This window comes from Melospiza georgiana, chromosome 8, assembly GCF_028018845.1.
Source record: "Melospiza georgiana isolate bMelGeo1 chromosome 8, bMelGeo1.pri, whole genome shotgun sequence".
Taxonomy (NCBI): domain Eukaryota; kingdom Metazoa; phylum Chordata; class Aves; order Passeriformes; family Passerellidae; genus Melospiza; species Melospiza georgiana.
The window spans coordinates 23,275,837-23,298,490 of NC_080437.1; the positions used below are offsets into that span (position 1 = coordinate 23,275,837).

Below are 22,654 nucleotides of genomic sequence, written 5' to 3' on the forward strand. Positions count from 1 at the left end.
GCATGATGGAAATGCCACAGAAAACCTTCAATAACTGGGCTTTGGATGGACCCTCCCTAGGAGCCGCTGCATGAGACAAGTTCTGCTGATGAGCTCCTCCTTGAACACGAAATTCGAGTGAAAAACACAGCTGGAGCCTGCATACAGAGTGGGTCTGAGGCCTGGGGGTTAAAATCTAGCTGCCCCAAAAGTCCCTCCTTTCCTTTAAATCAGTGCACTTAGAGAATCTCATTCCTGTTTGAAAACAATCAGCACCTTCACAGCTTGATTTCCAAATAGCAGTAAATCCCTCAGTCAACCAGGAGGAAACACACATCCTCTGCCCCTTGTCCATGGCCATCCTCGTCGCTCCCTCCCTGATGTCCCTCAGGCCATGGCACCACCATGGTGCAGCAGGACCATGCCGAAGGAATTCCCTCCAGAGATCTCCCTGTGGCCCTCACCCTGCTGGAGGCACCCTGCTCCAGCCTGGGATGTGGGGAACAGGGCGCATCAGGGGCGGGTGCTGCCTCCAGCACAGCCACGCAGCAACTTCCCTCTATTGTGTCTCCCCTCCCTGGGCAGCCGCTCCCATCTGCAATCTCCCACCATCTCCCTCCCACGGGCCTCTGCCGGCTGTTCCTCCTCTTTGGAGCGTTCCACTTCCGCCACCCTGCTCTGGGCCCTCCATTACCGCCGTCTCTTTGTGCTGCTCTGTCCTGCCCAGCAGATCAGGAGCTTTGGGCGAGGCTCTGCAGAGGGGTCCCTCCCACTAACCCCTTGCCCTTCCTCCAGTCTGAGCTGGTGGGACAGCTGGGATCTGTCCCAGGAATGGAGCTTGCTATGGTGGACATCTAGAACCTTCCAGCGCCATGAGACATCAGCCTGCAGTCAGACCTCTCGGAATCCCCGACTGGGAGCTGTTCCAGCTCCGTGGAGGCACAGAGGGGTCAGGGTTGTGACCAGGCACCAGCTGAGAGTGCTCTGCTGCAGCTGGGTACTGTTGGTGCTGGATCATGCTGGTACCGCCTCACCTCTTGCCACACATCCGTGAGGTCCCTTGGTGTCCTTTTGCTTTACAGAACAGTCTGTGCTCTACACACTGTGACTACAGACCTGGGCGGCGTGTCCCATGCTGGGGCTCTGATCTCAGCCAGAACCTCTGGGTGTTGCTGAGATGCAGTGGATTTCTCATCAACTGCCATGTACTTTGAAGGGATGTGTTAAGCTGGGAACTCCTCTCACACACCCAGATTTTGGAGGAGCTTCTATTGTGGTTACGGTTCCTCTGGCTTGCATGCTGAAGTATGAACACACACGAGTCCCCTATTTTTGCAGACAACAGTCTGGCAGAACATGGAGGAAAATGCAACTCCTTCCTATGGCAGAGACAAATCTCTCCAGCCTGACTGCTGCTGTGAAGAAAGCGCATTACCTTTGTTCTTGGCTATCCTGTTTCTACCCACGAGACCACAGGGCCTTAACCACTCATCTCTGAAAGCCAAGAGCAGGGCCTGGGCTTCCTCTCCTGCGACACCTTACTGCCATCCAGCAAACAATCAGCTGGGCGTGCCGCATCCTCTCCCAGCGCCGGCCCCGCGAAGCCTGCTGGCCTCGGGCGGCTCGCGGGACAGCGGGGTGCCGTGCCGTGCCGTGCCGAGCCAGGCTGGCAGCCGGGGCCTGCGGGTTCCCACTCTATCCCCGCAGTGGAAAGAATTTCTCCGGTTCCTTTCAAACAGCAAACCCCGAAGGTGCACGTTCAGTTTGAATGGTGGGCATGTGCAGCTTAAACCCGGGGTTAGTAATGTCAGCGGTGTTACCTGCTGCTTCTGCGAGGGCAGAGCCTGGTCCTCTGCTCGGGACACGGGGCTGTCACGCAACACACATGGGGAGGACACGGTGGGCAGCGTCGGGTCACGGGGGTGGCACAGCCAGCCCCTGGTCTGCGTCCGTCGCGCCGGCTCCAAGAAGGCTCCACTGGAAACAGCTTGGGAGAGCCAGGGTGGCGGCCGGGCAGATGTGCGGGACGGCACGGGAGAGCTCCCGGCGCCTTCGGTCCCCCAGCCGCCCGCGGTGCCCCGCACGGCCGCTGCTGCCGCGCTGCTCTGCGGGTGTCCGGCCCATCCCGGCGGGGCTCGGCAGGAGCCGCACGGCAGCGGCAGCGCGGCCGCCACCGCCCCGAGAGCGCCTCGGTGGCGACAGCGGGACCGGGCGGCCCGGGACGGGGCAGGCGGAAGGCGACCCCGCGGCCGGTCCCGTGGGGCTCGGGGGCCTCGGCCGCCCCCTCCCCCTGCGATCGAGCGAAATGGCTGAACATGTAGCAATAATGACCCGGCATTCAGGCTGCCCGGCCCGGCCGGCCCTAATCAGCGGCCCGCGGACCCCCCTCCTCTTCCCCTGCGCTCCCAGAATGGGGAACAAAACCCAGCACGTTTCTGCAGCCCCCGCGCATAAAGCGCCGGGCCTGGGCCTCAGTGGGGGGCAAAGCGGCCCGTCAATCTCGGCGCCGGGGCCCCTTTGTCCCTCGCCTCCCTGCCACACCTTTTGTTCCCGAATCCAATAAGCGCCTATTCCCGCTACCTTCCTCGGCGGCTCCTTTCAGCGCCGGCCCGTCGGCCACAATGGGCCCGGCTCTGAGCTACGCGGCCCCATTCAGCGCCCTTGGCACGCTCACAAGCCGGCCGGGCCGCCCTGCCCCGCGGGCACGACGCGGCGACCGCCCCGCCGTCGGGCACGGGCCCCGGCCCCTCCGCCGGGCACCGGCCGCTGGACGAAGGAGGATCGGGCGGCGAGTATTGCACCTGGTTTATTGACTGACTGGGCGAGCTGGCGCTGGCAGTGACCGATACAGAGTAGATAGAGGAGCCGCGGCACTAGCGGGCCCCGCCGTCGGCTTTTTACAAGCAAAGCTGCTCCGCTGGCGCGGCGCGATCGGCTCCGGCCCGCCCGGCCCGCCCGGCCGTCGCGGCGGCTCCGCGGGGCGGCGGCGCTTCGCTGCGGGTTCGCGCGGCCCCGTCCCGCCGCCGCTCCGCTCCGTCCGTCGCCGGCCCCGCACCGATGCTCGCGGGAGCGCCGGGGTCCCGCCGCGCCGTCCCGCCGCCGCCGCCTCCGGTCCAGGGCGCGTGGCGCGCAGCCGGGATGCGGTGCGGGTGCTAACGGGGCCGCGGAGCCGCCGGGCCGTCCTGTCGGTCCGCTCCCGACCCTCAGTGCGTGCGGGCTACCAGGCCCGAATGCCCTGCAGTGCGCCCTGGCCGCAGGAAGGCCCCGCCGCCGGCTGGTGCAGCGGCTGGCCGCCGCCGCCGAAACCGCCGAGGCCGCCCACGTTCACGAAGGGGCTGGCGGTCGCCGCCGGGCTGCAGGCGGCTTGCATGGACGCGCCGCCGGTGCCCGCCGGGTAGGTGCAGCCGTAGCCGGGGTTGTAGGAGGCTGCGTTGCCGTAGCCGTAGGCGGGGAAGCCATTGTAGGAGTAGGGCCCGTTGTACGCCGAGCTGTAGCCCTGCGACCCGCCGAGGCACGGCTTGCCGTCACGGACCAGCACGGGCACGGCCACCCTGCGCGGCGGCGGCGGGGCCGCGGGGCCGCCCAGCTCCAGCGACTTGTCCTGCCGCTGCCGCTTGCACTTGTAGCGCCGGTTCTGGAACCAGATCTTCACCTGCGTGGAGGTGAGCTTGAGGCTGCTGGCCAGGTGCTCCCGCTCGGGCGCCGACAGGTAACGCTGCTGCTTGAACCGGCGCTCCAGCTCGAAGACCTGCGCCTGGGAGAAGAGTACGCGCGGCTTCCTCCGGCTCCGCTGCTTCGGCCTCTCCGTCTCCTCCGCCTTCTCCGCTGCGTCCAGCGGCTTCTTCAGGACGCAGCTCTCTGTACGGGGGAACACAGGTCACGGGTGCGCCTGGCCGACGCCGGGCGCTCGCTGCTCCCGGCGGGCCCCACCGGCGGACGAGGGCTCCGCGCCCGGCCGGCCCCGCGCCGCTACGCGCCCGTCGGGGCACCGCGGTGCGGGCGGGGAGGCAGCGCTGGGACCGGCCGTCTCCGGTACCGCCTGTGTTTGCGAGGGCTCGATTCGGGCCGCGGGGCCGGGCACGTTCCCGCACCTCCGAGCCAGCTGCGGCGTTACCGCTGCTGCACCGCGAGGAGAGCTCCGCGCCGCGCACAGCGCCGGGCACCTGCTCCGCCGCCGGGCTCCGCCGCAGCGGGTGCGGATTGGGCCTAACCCGACCCGTTCCTTCCCCTCCGCTACCGAAATTGCAGAGCCCGGGCCTGATCCGACACCTCCGGACTGGGGCCATGCGGAGGCACTACCCAGGGAGGAGGCGAGCGAGGCGCGGAGGAGGGCGGTGGCAGCCCCGCGACGTGCCTGTCCCAGCCCGACATGGCCAAGGGACGTGGGGCAGGCTACAGGGACCTGGGCTTCGCGGGGCGATGCCCGAGGGCTGGGAATGCACCGCGGGAAGGCAGCGCCCGTCTCGGCGGGGCCGTGCAGTGCGGGGAGCGCGGCGGAGCCGATACTCACTTGGGTCTCGGACCGCCGGCTCCAGCTCTTCTCCCGGGCCGGGAGCCTCGCAGGAGCTGCGCAGCACGGCGTGAACGTAGTTGTCGGCGGAGATCCGCGCGTCCGCCTGGCTGCCGGGCGCTGCCATGGGGCTCAGGTAGGAGAGCTTTTCCTCCTCCTCTTCCTCCTCGCCGTCGGAGAAGCGGGCGCCGTCGGCGGCCGCCAGCAGGCAGGCAGCGGGGTGGAAGTGGTGCTCCAGGTGGTGCGGGAGCTGGGCCCCATAGTGCGGGTCCTGCTGCTGCTCCAGGTTGAGGATGTCTTTGACAGAGAAGGGTGTGGAGGTGACGGGGCTCGGTAACATCATCGGGGCAGCGCAAGCGGCCAGGCAGTCCCGCGGGCCCGGCGGCGCTCGGGCGGCTGCTCGGCGGGGAGCGCCGCGCCCGGTGCGGGGGGAGCAGGCAGCGCCGAGAGACGAGGGGCCGCGCCTGCTTCTGTCTAAGTTGCCTCCATTAGCTCGGCGCTGGGGGTCTGCGTTTTGTTACAGCTTCTGCAGGGACAGCCAAAGGCTCGGGAGCCTCCTCTGCCCCGGGCCGGCACGTCACGGCAAGGAGGGGCCGGGGGCGGCCTCACCATTGGAGAGAGGGGGAGGCAGAGCCGGCCCCCTGCCCGGCTCCGGCCGCCCGGCCAGAAATAGCAATGTATTAAGGCTGCACTCGGGGAGGCTGCTTTCCCGCAGAGCGCCCCGCCGGCCCGGCACCCGCCCGGCGGGCGCGGGGACGGTGCGCCGGGGTCGGGGTGCCCGCAGAGAGCCGCGGCAGCCGCCGCCGCGCCCCCCAGTGCTAAGCACGTGTAGGTAGGTAGGGACCCCCGCCCGGGCGCGCCCCGCTGGCCCCTGCCCGCACACGGCTCGGTCCGGCCCCGGCAGGGACCGACATGTGCGGCCCCACCAGCCCGGCCTCCCGCCCCACCAGCACGGCTCCGCAAGTGCCTCCGGTGGCCCAGGGCGCGTAGCGGAGGGGAGGTCCAGGGCCTCCGCCAGCCCGCGCCCCTCCCGCAGCCGACGGCGACCCCGCCGTCCCGGACGGGCCGTAGCCATGCGACGTACACGTAGCCGACCCATCCTCATCCCCCTGCACCTCCGGTCCCTTCGCCGGTGTCCCCGCAAATACCCCCGCGATCGGCCAGTCTGCAGGCCGGCCCAGCTCGCCGCAGCCGGTGCGGCACTCGTTCGCACAGGGGAAAGCACGCTTCTCCCGCCGGATCGGGCCCCGCAGCCCGCGACCGCCGGGCCCAGTCGGGGCGGACCGGGCCGGGCCGGGTGGGCAGCCTGGGACTGCGGTAATGCGGGGCTAGGTGGGGCGCGCGATACCGCGATCGTCTCTGTTTCTTTTCGTTGTTTTTCGTTTTCTTTCGTTTCGTTTCGTTTTCTTTCGTTTCTCCCACGGGTAACGAGCGGCCAGCGGCTTCGCGGAGCCACCTCGCCACCGTGGCGGCGGGTGACGCACCGAATGAGCCTGCCGAGCTCTTCCGCACTGAGAAGTTCCCGGGCACAGGACTTCGCCGGGCACCGGCCGAGCCCCGCGGTGATAAGGGGGTGCCGCGGCCCCCCGGCGCTCCCCGCGGCTCCCGGACTTTTGCACGGGCTCGGAGCTGCCGCGGCGCGGGGAGCGGGCGCACCGAGGGATAGGCAGGGGGTCTTTGGTGAGATTTTTCGTTGTGATTAAAATCCTGCTGCCCCGCAGGGCTTGGATCGGCGACGAGGGGAGGCCACCGGAGCCGGGCGCGTACGCCGGGCAGGTGAGTGTCCCGGCGCCGGGGCTTCGCGGGGCCTTCCCGGGAGTTTCTCTCGTGTTGTTAACGTCCGGCGTCTCCACTGTTTAGCGGCTCTGTCGGTGCCCTCGTATCTACGTCTTTCTGCACGTCCCAGAGACGGATTTACTGGGGCGCAGCCCGGGACAGGAGCCCGAGTGCCGCGCACTTCGCCGCAGCTCATGTGCTGCCGGTCCCGCGGCGCACCGGACCGCTGCCACCACGCAGCTTCAAACCCCTCGCCATATAAATATGACGATTCGGTCTCTTCTCGCCGCTCCCCTTGGGAGACGCCTTCCTGCGGTCCGGACGGTGGACGGGGAAGGGCGGCCGCAGTAAGCAGGCCTGACTGGGGCCCGACTCTGCCCCGTGCCGCCGGTGCGCAGAGAAGCTCGGCATTGCGTCGCTGCCGGGACTCCGAAAATAATTAGTAACAATTAGCTCCTTATCTGTGTTACACATCCGCCACCGTCCCGGGCCACTCCCGCCCGCCTCGGGGCCCCGGGCCCGGGAAGGTGCAGGCGCGGGGCCCGCAGGCAGCGCGGTGAGCGGCCGGGCTCTGCACAGCGCCGCGCTGCCCGGGAGCTCCCCTGCGGCCGAGCTTCCCGGCGGGGAGAGCAGCGTCAAGGGCCGCTGCCCTCGGTGGTGGCGGCCATAAGAACTGCCGGGCCACCGCCGGTGTCCGCCTGCCCGTCCGTGTGCGGGAGCAGCAGCCGCCGTGCCGAGGGCCGCACCCCGGCAGTGTCTGACTCGTGTGGCGCCATCGCGCTCGGGGATCCCGGACGGGCCGATCGCCGGGCGCGGCCTGCGGGCTCTGGGAGCCTGGGTCGGACAGAAAAGGGCGCATCGGGATTTCTCCCAGGTGGTACGAGTGGTTCTCCCGCTGGGACCCACTCATTTGTGCTGCTGCCGGCCACACGGACTGCTCGGGGAGCCCGCGCCCGACGGAGGGAGCAAGCCGCGGCCGGGCCTTCTCTGGGCCTCACCCTCCGCCAGTCTCCCGGTGCGGTAACTGCGCCCGCGCTTTCCCCCCATGCCAGCATGCCCCCGTTAGTGGAGGCGGATCGGTGGTGAGTTCCCGGCTAGAAAAGCCGGGCAAGCGGGGAGATGGTCGGGCCCGACCGTGCCCGTGCCGAGGCGGCTGGCGCCGAGGAGCACGGCCGGACCGGGGCGAACGGTGCGGAGGTACAGAATCCAGGGGGAGGAAGGAGCAGGGCAGCCCGGTACCTGCCGGCGGGTCTCAGCCCGGGTTGCGGCTGCAGGGCTTTCCCAAGCCGGCTGGGCTGAGGTCACCGGGCTATTAATGGTTATTTTATTTATATCATTAGCGGCGTCCCCTGAGCTCTGTTTACAGCAGGGCCTTGTTGTCCCGGCCGCTCCTGCGCTCTGTTTAGACAGGGGATTATTGTAATGGATGGAACTCGCCGTGCGGATGCTGCAGCGGAGCCAAGAGAGCCAAGAGTCTCCCCCCCGGGCCCGGGGAGCGAGCAGCAGCCCCGCTGCAGCCGCGCACACCGCGGCGGGCGGGCGAGGGAGCGAGCAGCCCGCTCTCGCCCGAGGGCCCGGCCGCAGGCAGCCCCGTAGCAGCGGCCGCGCCCGGGGGTCTCGCTCGGGGCGATGCTATCAGCACCGGGGCTGCTAATTGCTCCATTAGTCTTGCGGGTGCGGAGTGCTGGAGCCGGCCCCGCGCTAATGGCCGTAAACAAACAAACACGCTAATCCGGCCCTGTCTCCAGCCCCAGTGCTCGGGGAGCCGGCGGGGCACGGCGGCGGGAGGCGCTGGGCGGGCGGCACCCACCTGCCCGCCGCCCCGGGAGCCCGGTGGCCCGCGGGCTGGGGCCGCAGCCGGAGCGGACCCGCGCCGCCGGGAGCTGCCCCCCGCGCCCGGCTCTATTTACACAGAGCCTGCCCTTGTGTAAACGCTGCGCGCCGTGGTTTATCTCAGGGCCCGTCTGGTTCTCGTTCTCTGTCAGCAGCGCCCCGTGAAGGATGGCCCTTTCCCAGGAGTTCGGTCCTGATTTATGTGAGAACCGCAGCGCGCCAGGGACGCCCCCGCACGGCGGGGCCGGCGACGCGACGCGGAGAGGCGGCGGGTCCCGGGACAGCGACCCGCCGCCGGGGCTGCCGCCGGGGCCGTCCCGTGCAGCCCGCACCGGCTCCGCGCGGCTCGGTCACCTGCCGGCAGCGGACCCCGCGGTCCGGTCCTGTCCGGCCGGGCACGGCACGGCACGGCGCTCCGCCGTCTCCGGGGTCCGGGTCTCCCCGCACACAGCCTCGGCGCCCCTCTCGGTGCCCAGCGGGCGCGCCCTGAGGGGCTCCGTGAGGAGCGCACACGGGGCGGCTCCGCCGCAGCTCCCAACCCGCACTCACTCCCTGAGTGCGCCCACCTGGTCACCGCGCCCGGGGGAAAGGATGGCGTTTATCCCTGCCCTGCCACCTGCACAGGAATGGCTCTTTTTCACAACTTTGAAAATAAACATTATCTGTATTCCTCAGGAGAGGAGAGGGCTTCTGCAGGCAGTGGAGCCAGGTCCAGACAGAGGATGCAGCATGCTCACCCAGCAACAGGCTGGCTCCGTGTCTCACTGCTGTGTCCCATCTGTGCCCAGGCAGTGCCTGCACCATCCTGTTCACTCAGGTCTGCCACTTGACACCTGCCTGCATCTCTCCAAATCCTCAGAACAGCTGGCTTGGTTTGGCCAAGAACCACCCAACTAATGCCCATTTTATTGAGAAATACATCATTGCAAATATTTGCTTTTCTTCAGTATTTTTTTTCTCCATTGACATTGGCTGATTTACTTTTGCTTCACAGTTCTTGCGGGGATGCATGGCTTGGAAATACATCCCGAAACAAAGCCTCAGTGGAAAATAAATGAGTTTTCTAAAGGTCAGAATCAGACTGTAACATCCTACACTATATTTTTAAGGTGGGAGGTTGGTTTGAGAGATACCACTAGCTGTGTGAAACATTCAGTGTTCAGCACTTTGAGGGATAGGAGCAGCAAATGCAAAGGTGCAGCCCATTGCAGCAAGGGGAGCTCGGTAGGCTTGGACACCAAAGGGGAGGTTGCCCTTGATTTCAGTGCCAGATGGGTCTCTGAAACTGAGGCTGACATGCTGAGCTTGGTGAGAGCCACCTTGCAGGAGCAGGTAAAGGTCATCCTTCATCTAAGGCAATGCAGGATAGGAAATGCCAGTGCCAAGGACCCCCTCCTGCCTGCTTTTATTTGGCATCTCTTGTGCACAAAGGATATCCAGGCTTTACAAAACTACCCTGCTGCATAACAGCCCAATGACTAGGGACGTGCAAAGAGTAGCAGAACACCTCTTCCTCTGGCTTAGAAGCTGTCATAAATCACAGTTACTGACCGTGTGATGAGAGGGTCCCCGTGCAGCTGAAGGAGGACACAGCTACAGGCACACGTACACCACCCTGTTGGTGGAGCACACCCCACAGCCTTTCTGGGAGTACCTTTGCTCCGTGTCTCAGAAGCCGTTGCTGTGTGTTTGTGTCGGTGAGGTTGAGAAGCTGAGCTGAAATTCATCCTTCAGCAGAGGCCCAGCACGAGGCTTGCTCACCGCTCGCATCCCCAGGCCTGCGTACCACTTGCATCCCATAGCGCTTAAGTGGAGCCTAAGTGGACCCTGGGCCTTGTGCTGGCGACCTGCCCAGTGCTGGATTTCAGCTCCGAGCCCAGGCCTGCCGCTCTGATTCATGCACGAAATCCCGCTGAGGTCAGCGGGTTTCATCCTGCTCCCACCACAGCCTGCGGGACAGTTCACACGAGAGTGGCAGGGTCAGGCTCTGTGTTTGCGTGTGCCACAGAAAATGGAACAATTAAGATTAAACCAATTAAATTTTAACAGGTCTGGAAAGCGTTTTATTACATAATAAACTGGAGGGATTAACTGTGTCGGGCTTTGCTCTGTGTGTGCTGGTGGAGAGGTTCCTTGCTGTCCACAGCACTTGGTGTTCCTCCGGGCTGGAGACCTCCCTGCACTGCTGCTGCTGGCAAACACGGGCTGGGAATGCAGCTGCATGCTGCCTCCTGCTCCTGTCCAGCTCTGTCCCCCAAAGCATTCTGGGTGCAATGCTTTTCTGAGCCCAAGCAAAGCATTTTCTAGAAAAATTTGCAAATTATATGGTGGCTATCTCTGTGGCTTCCTTCAAGGAGAGGGAAGCCCTCATGCTTCTGTCCAGACGTGCTGGTGAGGAGCAAGTGGCTGGGCTGGCTCTGTGCAAGGTGGTGACAGATGTCTCATCTTGGAAACGGAGCTGATAAGTTACTCTTGTTTAGGGCATCTGCCTGGCAGCCAGTCCCCACTTCTCTCCCTGCTTAATCAAGATTCCTCCGGCTGTTCCCATGCAGATGAAGCCATCCTGGCCATAGCTACCCCGGAGCTGGCAAAATTGTAAAAAAAAGGGTCCACAGCTCTGGGTTTGCAGAGTGGTTTCAGGGAAATTGAGCTGAAAAAGGATGCAGGAATCAGCTTTAGCAGAAATTATGCTGCAACCTTGGCTGAGCGCATACATAAGGAGGTGCACAGACCTCTGTGTGGTGGCATTCCTCAACTCTGCTGGCATTTGTCTGTAGGGCTGTCATTTGCTCTGAGGGGCACCCACAGCCAGTGGCTGTTGCACTGTTTCATCTTCCCAAATGTGATTTGAGGCTGACCAGCTCAGGAGGATTGGACACAAATATCCTCTGTCATGCAACAACCTGCACTTGGGGGCTGGGGAAGCTCGTAATTTCTGTCTCTTCTGGGTAAATATGAGTCAAAAGCCTGACAGGCTCAGCCCAAAGACATTTTGCACTATCCTTCCAGAGGCCACAGCAGGCCAGCTTCCAATGCTCTGGTGGGTTTTCTCTGGAAGTAGAAAGGTTGCTGTGGCTGGAGACTGCGGCATGTTCAGTGGCAGTGAAGGCAAACTGCTCCCTGGCTGATTACCATGCCTGGAAAGGTTAAAGGCAGAGCATGTGCTTGGCCTGCACATGTCTAATAAATGACCATTCTTTCGTTTTCCTTTGAAATACTTTTTGTATTTAGCCATGGCTGCTCATGTGGTTCCCTCCTGAGCCCAGATCCTCACCGACAGCCACTGTACAAATAGGGCAGCCCCTGTGTCCTGCACACGGGAAGGCAGGTAGGAGAGTTGGATGCTTCTGTTAATAGTTTATCTCTGAATCCGCCTAATGAATTATCCTGGCAATTACTGTGCAGAAATTGTTAGTGTATCCTGATGATTCAGAACTTTCTAACAACAACTCTGGATTAAACTATAAACTGTTTTTCTATCTTGGAGTGGAGACTTGAGAGAGGACTCCTAATTGTTCTCATCTCCTCCGGGGCCATAGCTGGATTATCCCACACAGGCTTCTCTGCAAACTTGTTTTTGGTCTATCAGTGGGCCCTTTGCCAGACCAAAGAGATGGGGAACTGTTTTCCAGATTTAAATCCCTCCCGTCTACCCTTCCACTCCACTTACACCTCTGAGGAAGAGCATGGATTAGAAAGGATTTGCCCTCATGGGGCTTTAGTTTGGGTTTGTGAAGATCTGTCCTTAAAAGCATTGCCTTTTTTGTTTTATCCCTGTGTAAATCTGACTCCCAGCTTTACGCAGGGAACAGGCAGAAGTGAAGTGCTGTGTTGTTCAGAGAGTAGACATCTCCCATTTCTTTTGAAATACCTGCCTTTAAATGGCATTTCCTCTTGGAGACAATGGCTTAACATGAAGGACAAGCAGGTGGGGATGGACATGGGTGGTGTTCCAGGAGCAGGACATGGTTGGACCCCTCCTGCTGCGCTTGCTGTGCTTCAGCCATGCATACAAGAGGCTGGATGGCTCAAAGGCTCAGCCAGGATACGTCCCTGTGCCAGCACTGACAGGACAACCTGGATCTCTTGATATGGTTCCTGTATTGTCCCTGTGCTGTTGATATCCCAGCACACTGGACACCTTGGGTATCCAAGCACGTCTGGGATGCTCTCCCCAGGACCCATCCTGGTGCTCTCCCCCAGGATCCATCCTGTACTGTGTACTATGCAGGGATGCTGTGTCAGGCCAGCAGTTTGCAGGCGCTGGGGCCATAGCAAAGCTGGTGGGGAGTTCGCATGGGGCCAAAGTAATTCTTCCCTTCCCTCTCTGGGGTGGCAAAAGGCCACACCACTGGCCATGCCCTGTCCTGCTGGAAGCACTGACGCCTGTCTGGCTGCCAGGACACCCCGCCAGCCCCGTCCCAGGCACATTTCCTGCACCCAGCAGTGGCCAGCGGGCTCTGTGCCGCATCCCAGGGACGCCTGGGCCCAGGCTCCCTTCTCCAAACATCCCTCCCACCATGCACCCGTGGTACCCCCGTGCTCACCCACGTCCGCCCCGCCACCCGCCCTTGCTGACGGTGGGGAAAATAGGAGCCGTGTCCTTGTGCTGACCTTCATCTGACCTTCCAGTAACGCTCGAGAAACCCTCGGAAAGGCTTTCTCATTGTGCAGCCCCAGAGTTTCCAGGGAATTAGTCAGCAGGCTGGAATTGTGCTCTGTGTATGTGACCCTCCCTTATCCCCCCCTCCTGCCTCTCCCATCCCTGGAGCCGGACCGGTCCAAGAGATATGTTGCCAGGGTGACAGCGAGGTGTGATGGATGGACAGAGAGTGGCTGTGGAGTGGCAGGGCCGCTGGTCAGTAACCCAGGGCTGTGTTTATAAGAAGGAAGAGGCTGTTTCCTGGAGCTAACATAATGCAGCTCTAAAAAAGGCAGGGGAAATACATCATGCGAGGGGAGTGCAGCCCAGGGAGGGGAGGGCCACGGGGAGCTCAGCACCACAGCAAACCTCCAGGTCAAGGTGCCTTTGACAGGGGCCTTTTTTATAGGCCATTTGCGTGAGAGTTCGCTGCTGTTTCTCTGCAGCCCTGACAGCGGCTCAAGGCCCAGCCGGGGTTTGGGGAGGGTCTAATCTAAACTCGCCAATTTCCAGCCCTTCTCCTGCAGGACCCGCTGATTTATTTGGAAAATAAATAATCGACACTGACTATTGTTTTGTGTCTGTGGAGTGACAGTCCCCCGCCCTCGCTGTGGGGCTGTGCCCTACCCCGCAGTGGACACTCGAGGAGCAGGGAGCTGTGGAAGGACCCTGTTGCTCAGAGAGAGAGGGGCTGAGCTCACTGCTTCCGTCGGCCCCCACCTCACCATGCCCGGGAAGGGGCGATTCCTGGGGCATGGTCCCTGCATGGGTGGGCACCTGGGACATCACTCACCGTGCTCATTGTGCTGGACTTGGAGCTGGGGCAGCGGTGACCAACTGGAAAGGCAAGGGAATGTCCCACTCTCCTTCCCAAATGGCAGCTGTGGCACTTTTGCTCCCTTTAGCCACACTGCAGGTGTGTGAGGCTCTTGTGCCCAGCACTGGCATCTCCCCCAGCGTGGAGCCAGGGTGTCTGCAGCCCCACACACCTGCTACTGCCACAGCAGTGGGGTCATCCCCATGGCTTGTGTCACCTCTGAGCCCTGCAGCCACACTCCCCCCAATGTCACCCCTTCTGCTGGATGGTCTGGTTGCAGGAGAAGCTGCCGCTCCTGGTGCAGACAAGAGATTCCCCTCCCCAGCCAGCAGTGTGAGAGCTGAATCCCCAAGGTTGTTGGGACCCCAGGGCCTTAATCATCAAGACTAATCAGAAAGCAGCAGCCCAGAAAACAGACCCTGATTTTTCCCTACCACAAAAAAAAAAAAAAAAAACCAACAAAAAACTGAAAACCAAACCAAACCAAACCAACAAACAAACAAAACAAAATCCAAAACACAAAAACAAAACCAAAAAACCCAACTGAAGCATTTCAGAAAAAAATCTTCACATAAAAAAAAAAAAAAAAACCAGAAAAAAAAAAAAGAAGATAATTTTGCTATAGGTCCCACCATTTTCTGAGTAGGCATAATTGTTTCTACTACAGCTGAAAAACTATTTAAATGTTGATAATTTTTTTTCTTTCTTCTTTTACTTTTATTGTTACAACTTTTCGGTGGCTGAGGAAGCGATAATTGCATTTAGGGTTTTTCTTTTTTTCTTTTACAAGAATGCTAAAATTTCTTAAAGCTTGGAGTAGGGAATAAAGGATCAAAAAAGAGGAGGAAATCCAGCATGAACGTCAGCCATCATAAAGCAGCTTCAGGGCAGCAGACAAAAAGAGGACAAGGAAAACCTGGAAACACAATGCCTTCAAATTTCAAACAGATTTCTGCTTTAGAAAACTGAAAGGAAAAAATCAGTTTAAAGTATCCCATTGAAAAGTTAAATTAAATTGGTTTCCATAGAATAGTTGTCAATCTACTTATTTTTGAGCTAGAAAATTTTAAGCAATTTCTTTACAGTATAATTTTAAGTTTTATAATTTCTTTTCTACATAATTAATAATAATTCTGCCTCAATATGATAATAAAAATAATAAATTTTCATTTTTCTAGTGAATACATGGGTTTGGTTATGTCTTCACTAGTGTGAGAGTAATTTTTAAGTGGAGTCTTATTTTTGGCTGACGTTTTTGCTTGTCTCTTTTTTCACTGGAGAAGTGTTCTGTCTTTGATGCTTTCATACTTCCTCCACTCTAATTCATGCAAATACTGCCACATGCCCAAATTCCTCAATGAGTTCAATATTTATCAGCAAATAATTATTTTTCAACCTAGCCTGTTCACTGTCTAAAGCCACTTTCTAAATAAGTATTTGATGAGTATTTGTACAGTTAGTGTTTGCATTGTTCTAAGTGACTTTCAACATCAGATTCTCTCACCCACTTTCCCTTCAAATTAGCACATTCACAGGCACTTTTATATGAATTTGTGTTTGCCTCAGATTTTATAAGGCTGTGTTTGGATGATTTGTAAAAAACCACCCATTCCGTATTTTGGAGTTATTTGGTTTTGTCTGACATATCCGTCACAGCTGCCAGTGCAGGACAGGCAATCCATACTTCTGGAATCCCTTTAGCTGGCTCTCTGGGGCAGCGCTGTCTGTCCAGGGCAGTTGGATCCCACTGGTCCCCGAGCAGCCCCATCCCCACTGCACGGACGTCTAAGATCCGCCGTGAGCACGGGCTGTTTTGTTTTTAAAAGCACTCTTTACTATCCTTTTCATGCCCAGTCCTTGTTGGATTTGTGTCGGCCCTCAGTGGCACCCCGGGACACGCTCTGTCCAGGGAGGAAGCAGTGCTGGGGAGGGGCAGAGGGGGCTTGTCTTTCCAGCACTGCAGATTAAGGCCGCCTGGCTCCTCTGCAAGCCTCCCCAGGTGGCCATGATATTTCTAAAGGACTTGTCCCTGTGCCGCAGTAAGCTCATTAGCTAATGCCCTGATTACGCAGCATCAACTGAAGCCTGTGTGTTTAGGCTGCCAGGGAGCCCCTCTCACCTTTCTCCTCTCCCTTCCTCGTTACCCCCTTCTCTTTGTTTCAGCTAACAAGGTGGGCTTTTAAAAGTGCCCTTGGGCCGTTTGGAGTGCAGGCTCCTCCCTGCCTGGCTGGTCCCCGTGTCGGGGCACCCGCAGGGAGGGACAGGGGTGGCCGCGGGCAGGACCCCACTCCCCATGGCAGCCAAGTGCTCTCGCCTCTGCCCAAGCGGCGCTTTTGGCCCGTTCACCTTCCCGTGCCAACCCCAGGCAAAGGCACTGAGAGCCTGATGGAGGCAAAGCGAGGCATGGGGAGGTTCCTAGGAAGAAGGTTGTGGCATGAAACAGCCATGGTGGCACGCTGCTCTTTGCATAGTCACCCTGGGATCTGAGAGGGTCTGTGGGCTCTTGCACCTGACCCCAGACCTGTTGAATTCTCACCTGGGGATGGGGAGCCAGAGCTTGTGGGGCCAAGCCTTTTGGCCTCAAGCATGGAGAGCCTGGGGACCCTCTCCCTCATCCCTGCTCCGGGAGAAGCCCGGTCACAACCCCAGCCTGGGGAAGAGGGATGGATGGGCAGCCCACCCTCTTCCTTCGGGGGGCCACGCTCTGCAAAATCCACCTCGCGCCGGCGCTTTCCGGCCCTCTGTGAGAATGTACAGTTTGTGGCTCCTTCATTGACTTTGAAGAATGTCCCTTTATTCACAATGTTATTTCCTTTAATCACTGTGAGGTTGCAGGAAATCTTCTTGGAAAATTGTCTCAGATTGGCTGGAATTACTGTACTGTTGCAGGGATGGAAAAGTCACTTGAACTTGTTTTCATTTTACCCTAAAAAGTCACTGTCCCCAGAAGGTTCAGATGAATTTGGATAAACATGTGAGTTCTGAGGATGTAGTTGTTGAGTATTTCTTTTCCCTCCCTTTTTTTTTTTCCCAAATGAATCTTTGTGGCTTTCCAAGTTCCTGAGTTTTACTCAAGACTAGGGGTGCAGAAGTAAAGGGAAAAGGGACCTTTGACATAAACAGATCATAAACAGACTGAAGACAGGCAAATACATCATTAAGTGACACAACACAAGAGCAGGGATAATGAAGCAGTAAGTGACAGCTTTGGCCATCAGCTAAGAGCTGAATCAACCAAATTTTCTACCTGAGGATTTCCGTGCTGCCTGACATAGGAAAGATAAGATGTGCTAAATCTTGACTTTCACAGGAGTTTAGTCCCATTTCCACGTGACATTTTTGAATTCTTGTGAGTAGTGGAGAAATGTGGTCTAGGTGAGTGTGTGGCTACATGAGGACACAGCTGACTGGGAAAAGGTATTGAAAGGGCACTTTCCCATGCTCAGCCCTCAGACAGGGCCTGGTCTTGGTTTAGGGGGAGTCGGTGCTTTCATCAGTGATTTTCACCTGCAGCACCAGTCTGCAAGAATGATTTTCTTGAGAAGGTGAAGAACCTGAAATAAACCTGCTGATAAGAACAAATATAAGTCTCTTCTGTGATTTGGGAAAAATCAACATGGCAGACACTGGCTGGGGAATGAGTGAGGTTGCTCTGTGGGAAAGTAGCTGGAGATGACAGTGGGTCCTGCAGGGAGCGTGAGACAGCAGCAGCCCAAGTGAGAAGAGCAAAATCAGACCAGGACATATGAACAAGGTGTTTGTAAGACACCTGATGTGATCCTGCTGCATTTAAAGAGTGTCAGACTCAGCACTGAATCCCACTTGGGGCTCAGCGTTTCAAGTTGCCGCTCTTGGAGAAAGCCCAGGGAAGAACAAGATCAGAAATTCAGAAAACATGACATACTGGAGAAGGCTGAAGGGTAGCTTAGTATCACAACACAAAGACTACAGGGAAATAAGATAAAAGTCTTTAAATGCATAAAGCCCTGCTACAAAGTATGAGATAATGGGCTATTGCTTGTTTTCAGGTGGGTAGAAGAAGCCATAGACTCACCCTGCAATGATTGCGGTGAAAGGGATTAAAACTTGTTTTTCCTGGGACCCGTCGTCACCACTAGAGGCTTCTTTGAGGAAGAGTTGAGACAAAAGCTCCACCAGGAAGGGTTTGATTTGTTTGGGGGCAGGCAGACAGGCTAGGTGACCTTTCAAGGGCCTTCCAGGCTTATTTTTTATAATTCTGTGAACACAGATACTAAAAGAAGGGAAGGTAATTTTGCCTGTGGCCAGTCTATTCAGGACTGGTCCTTGCCAGGTGTGTTTTGCTTCAGCTGTGAAGGTTTCCATTAGGTTGTTGTTGGTTTGTGGTTTTTTGTTTTTTGTTTTTTTGTTTTTTTTTTTTTTTTTTGGGGGGGGGGGTTATTGTGGGGTTTTATTTGTGGCTTTTTTTTGTTGTTGTTGTTGTTTTGTTTTCTTTGGTTTGGGGTTTTTTTTGGTTGATTGGTTGGGGTTTTTTTGAGTTTTGGGGTTTTTTTTTGATATTTTAGTTTATTTTTTGTTATTTTATTTGGTATTATTAGTTTGGATTTTTTTGGTATTTACTCCTTTTTTTTTTCCCCTATCCAAATTTTCCCCTGTTTCTGTACATCTCTCTGACCCTGCTTTTCCTGGAATGGTCATATGCCTTGTGTGATTCCCCGAAGCTCTGCACAGAAAGGCCATTTCTTCCCAATCCAGTGTGCCACATGTGTAATACGCAGCATCCAGGAGCATCCTGGGGCAGCCCCCATGTCTCTCATGAATTCACTGCTGACAGACTCGTGGTGTTCCAAGCTCGTGCCTCACTCCTGGTCTCAGCCCTGTCTCAAGGCCCCTGCAGGTCGTCTGTGGGCTGGGTGTTTTTGTGTTTCTAAAACAGGAGCAACAACTGTTGTCCCCCTCCATCTGTGGGTTTGCAGATGTCAACTGTCCAGTGTTTACACGGAGCTTGTGCAATGGGAGTTTTTCTATGTGCATTAGTAACATGAGGTATTTTTGCTCACGATGTTTAAGATCAGAGTTAGTCATTAGATCACCTATGCTGATTTACCCAACTGCCTTGTCTTGTTACCCTTTCTGGATCCAAATAACCTGGGGTTTCACTAATGCACAAAAGCATCAGGTCTGGAGGAGCAAGGGAGTTCATGGTTTGGTCTTATTTAATCCCTGACGGTTAATCCACCAGCTAATCAGCATTGCTCAGCAAATGTATGTCGTATTTCTTATGCAGGGTTGTCTGGCTTTTAATTTCCAACCATTGATTCTTGTTCTGCCTTTTTTGGCTAGAATAAAAAGATGTTAGCACATGGTATTTTCTTACTATGAGAGTACTTGTGCATAGCAGTCAAATTTCTTGAGCTTTTTTAAGAAGAAAACAGGTTGAGCTTGATTCTGTCACTGTGGGGTGCATTCTCCTGCAACTGTGGCTTTTCTGTGCCTGTTTTCTGCACTCTCTCTCATTTCACAGAATAATTTTGGCCTCAGGGACTCTGGCAGTACAGCCTGCTGGTTGGGCCTTGATCCGCTCAATTTTGGAAATGTCTGAAGATGCAGATTCCATCACTTCATTCAGTTTTCAAGCCACCTTGTGTCTTTCCCCTTCCAGCCCATACCTCCCCACTCTGTCTGCTGGATGCTGTGGGAAATATGGGGGGGTGGGAATCACATTTACATGTCTCACTTCATCTGTATCTTTTTAAAGTGGGACACCAGGCTATTCACAGTATCTCAGGGTCAGCATCCTGTGCTGCAGTGCCTCACAACTCCCATTTGCTGCACTCCCAGCTCTGGTGCCCAGGACTGCATTTTATCATGTGGTCCCAGCACTGAGCTCACATCCAGTTGTTCACCCTCAGGACCCCAAACCAACTCCTGTCAGAGCCAGAGTCTTCTGTTAGCCCCTGCCACCCAGAGGGACAGCCAACACACCAAGCATTCCACAAGCAGGTACTCCATCTTTTCCATGACTTGTAGGGCTGCAGCCAGTGTGGTGCCAACTGGTGCCAACTCTGAGCTGGCCTGTGCCTGCCATGGGTACCTGGAGACCAGTGCTGACACCATTGCAGCAACTTCTTCCTGCTGAGAACAACTTCTAGAGGCCAATCAGGGTGTAGGAAATGGGTGGGCAATCAGTATTAATTAAAACAACCAGAATGTTGTTAAGCACCTCACAGATACCCAAGGCTCTGACACCTCACTGCTCCCTGTTTCTTTGAAGCCATTCCTTTTGGTCCTGAGGGCAGTTCACATCCCTGCTTAAGACACAGTCAAACGTCTTTGTTCCCCATTTTCAAGCAGGATTTCCTCAGAAGATCCTAGGAAGAAGCCATGGACTAGCAGTACCTTCACCATATATGGTGCATTTCATCTTGGCTTTGGGAGCGAGCGTTGCCCTGCGTGCCGCGGGCGTGCGTTATCCAGCCCAGCACCGCTGGCTGCTGCAGACACCCAGGGCTGCAGCACAAATCAGGTACCTTTTGGCCAGGCTTCTGCTTTTCCTTCCTGCAATGTCTGCACTGGACGAGTTTGTCCTGTGCAGTGCTGATGAGTGGTGGTGCTTACGTGTGCTTTTACCGTAGCATTTCAAAGGGCTGATTGCAAGGAGGTGCATGCACATTTCCTGTATGTCTGGCCAAAAAGATGATTCCTGAGAGCACCAGGGAACCCTGCAGTCCTGCAGAACATGCCATTATGATGTTCACAAAAGACAGCTTTTTGTCCAAACCTGGGAAACATCATGGAAGGTGCCAGCATTATTTTCCTGCTTCTGGATTTGCTTGGTTTTATTTCTCATTCCATCACTCCATGACTGTCCAGCTGGCTTATTCCTGCACTGCATGGGTCCTAGCCCTGTAAGATGTGGTGGCGAGATGTGTCTCATTTGGGATGGAGCCTCAGGTTTAGCCTTGCTCTCTCCTGGCAGCTCTGAGGTGGCCAAAGTGTGAGAGCAGCTGCTGCAGTGCTGGTGTGACAGGCTGGGGGAGTGCAGGTGTCCAACTGCAGAAGCCAGGTATGTTCCCAGGTGCCAGCCATGCCATCAGCGGCACCTTTTGTACAGGTCAGCCTCCTTAAACCTGCTCAAACATGCCAGAGACTCTAATGGCCAGGCAGGAGGACAAACTCGGTGCTTCCAGGTCTCCTCTCATGACATCCGCCAAGTCCCCTTCCCGCACTAATCTTGTCCCTCTATCCAAAACAATTATGGAGGGCTTGTTGTTTTTGGCACAGCCCTTTATTTACAAATCCCATCCTGCTTATAGCTCATGGTTTCATTATCCTCTAGATGTTTACAGAGCTCCTTTTCTTAATATTTGTGCCATTATTTTACTAGGGATCCGGGTGAGACTTTCCAGACAGTAATTGTCCAGCTCATCCTCTCCCCCACCAGCTCTTTCTGCAGAAGTGCACATCTGCCCACTGTCCCTGCCAGCCCAGGGCACCCAGAGGGACAGGGATGGGCAGGACTGTGGGCAGTGGAAGAGGGTTGTGGGGAGGGATGTGCAGAGGGAACAGCTGCCCTGCTGCACCCCACTGCCCACAGGACCTCTGATGTCCTCTTGAAACTTTGTGCTACTAATGAGCCCCTCCCAGCCCCTGCTCCCCCTGCAGCCCTGCTCTCCCGTTTCTCAGGGCACAGGTGCACATCCCGGGCTGGGGCACTGCCCCTCTGCAGGCGTGCAGCTGCGTCCTGGGAATGCAGACAGTGCAAACCTGTCGCTGGGATTTGGGGTCATTAGCATGGTGCAGACGTGGGTCGGCATGCATGGCTCTGATGCTGGTCCCTGCCCCTGGGCTGTCTGTCACAGGGGCTTGTTTTACCTTCTTTGCAACAATATCACAGTCTTTAATTTGTTTATCCTCATAACCCTGCTATGAGGTGAAGGATAGTTATCCTCATTTCAGAGGTAGGGAACTGAAGGGATTATTTTCAAATGTAGATCAGTGTGTAATGATGCAGAGATAAAGATTTTGAAAACATGCCTGAGACAACAGCCGTATGGTGTGTAACTGAGCTGTGTTCTGCAAATCCCATTAAGTGCCTCTGCCTTTTTCAGCTGATGCTCTCTCGGGGCAGACCTGACATGGGGAAATGCCACGCAGGCTCCAGCCTCCTGGTCCATGGGTTGGACCTAGGCAGGGCAGGGGGAGACAGAGCTGAGCTCCTGCCTGCTGTTCAGTACCCTGGGTGTGCTCTGGGTGCGTGGAGCTCCAGGCACTCACAACTGAATTGCATCAGTGAGTGCATAGCACAGTTCTGGCTGTGTTTGGGAATGAAACTTAAAGCCTGTTTGTACTGCAAATGTGCACATAGAAGTGAGGTGGGAAATACACAGGAGTGCTTGAACAGCATCCCTCTGGCTGTGCAATGCAGCAGAGCCAAGATGCTGAATGAGGAGCCAGCAATGGCAGCAAGCTCTTTGCTCTCACTACTCAGAAAAATGATATGGACAGCAGATTTGGTTACAAACCCCCAGCTGTGGTTTCTGTGCCGTGATCCTGACAAGAGGCATTCCTGGCTGCCGTGGGGGCCTTTCCTGGTGGCCGGCCAGTGGGGCTGGGTGCAGGTCTCAGGGCTGCTCCTGGGCAATTGTTGCTGTGCTTGTGGGAATGCGGCAGCTGGTGCAGTGGGGAGGTCAGTGCCTTTGTCTTGCTGCGGGGAGTTTATCTCTGCGGATCTTGCCTGCTTTCCTGGGTCAGGCTTTACCTCCGCTGTTATCAGCAAATGCAGGAACAGCCCGCTCCAGAGCTGGGCTGCATAGGAACCTCTCGACCCCCTTGTAGGGGGAGGCGGCACTTTCACATCTCTCCCACGCTAATGGGGACCCAGCTGGCCAGCGATGGGATCAGATGTGCCATGCCCTGTGGTTGCTGTTCCTCCTTCACGACTTTGCCAGTGCCATTGCTGTGCACCCCTGTCCTGTGGGATGCAGGCAGCAGTGAAGGAGGAGGCAGCAGAGCTGGCAGGGCTCTCCCTGGCCTCACCTCCCGCTGGGCTCTTCACCACAAACGCAAGGGACAAATCCCCAGTGGCAGCACTGATTCCCCCTTCTCTGCTGGCCTG

General features: G+C 57.3%; 1 protein-coding gene across 1 annotated transcript; it reads right to left on the reverse strand.

Annotated features, from left to right (window-relative positions):
- Positions 1 to 3,196: 3,196 nt before the first annotated feature.
- On the reverse strand, positions 3,197 to 4,832 carry NKX2-3 (NK2 homeobox 3). The gene is made up of 2 exons (XM_058029457.1): positions 4,480 to 4,832; positions 3,197 to 3,833 (listed from the first exon to the last, which is right to left on the reverse strand). Exons 1-2 carry the CDS (start codon positions 4,830 to 4,832, stop codon positions 3,197 to 3,199), a joined length of 990 nt encoding a protein of 329 aa, XP_057885440.1.
- Between the last annotated feature and the right edge of the window lie 17,822 nt (positions 4,833 to 22,654).

Bases quoted from the DNA above. Each gene is read 5' to 3' on its own strand.
- NKX2-3 (XM_058029457.1), bottom strand. From the start codon at position 4,832: ATGATGTTACCGAGCCCCGTCACCTCCACACCCTTCTCTGTCAAAGAC. The intron at 3,834-4,479 runs GCTCCGCCGCGC...CCGTACAGAGAG, and splicing joins CGAGACCCAAGTGAGTATCG to CTGCGTCCTGAAGAAGCCGC.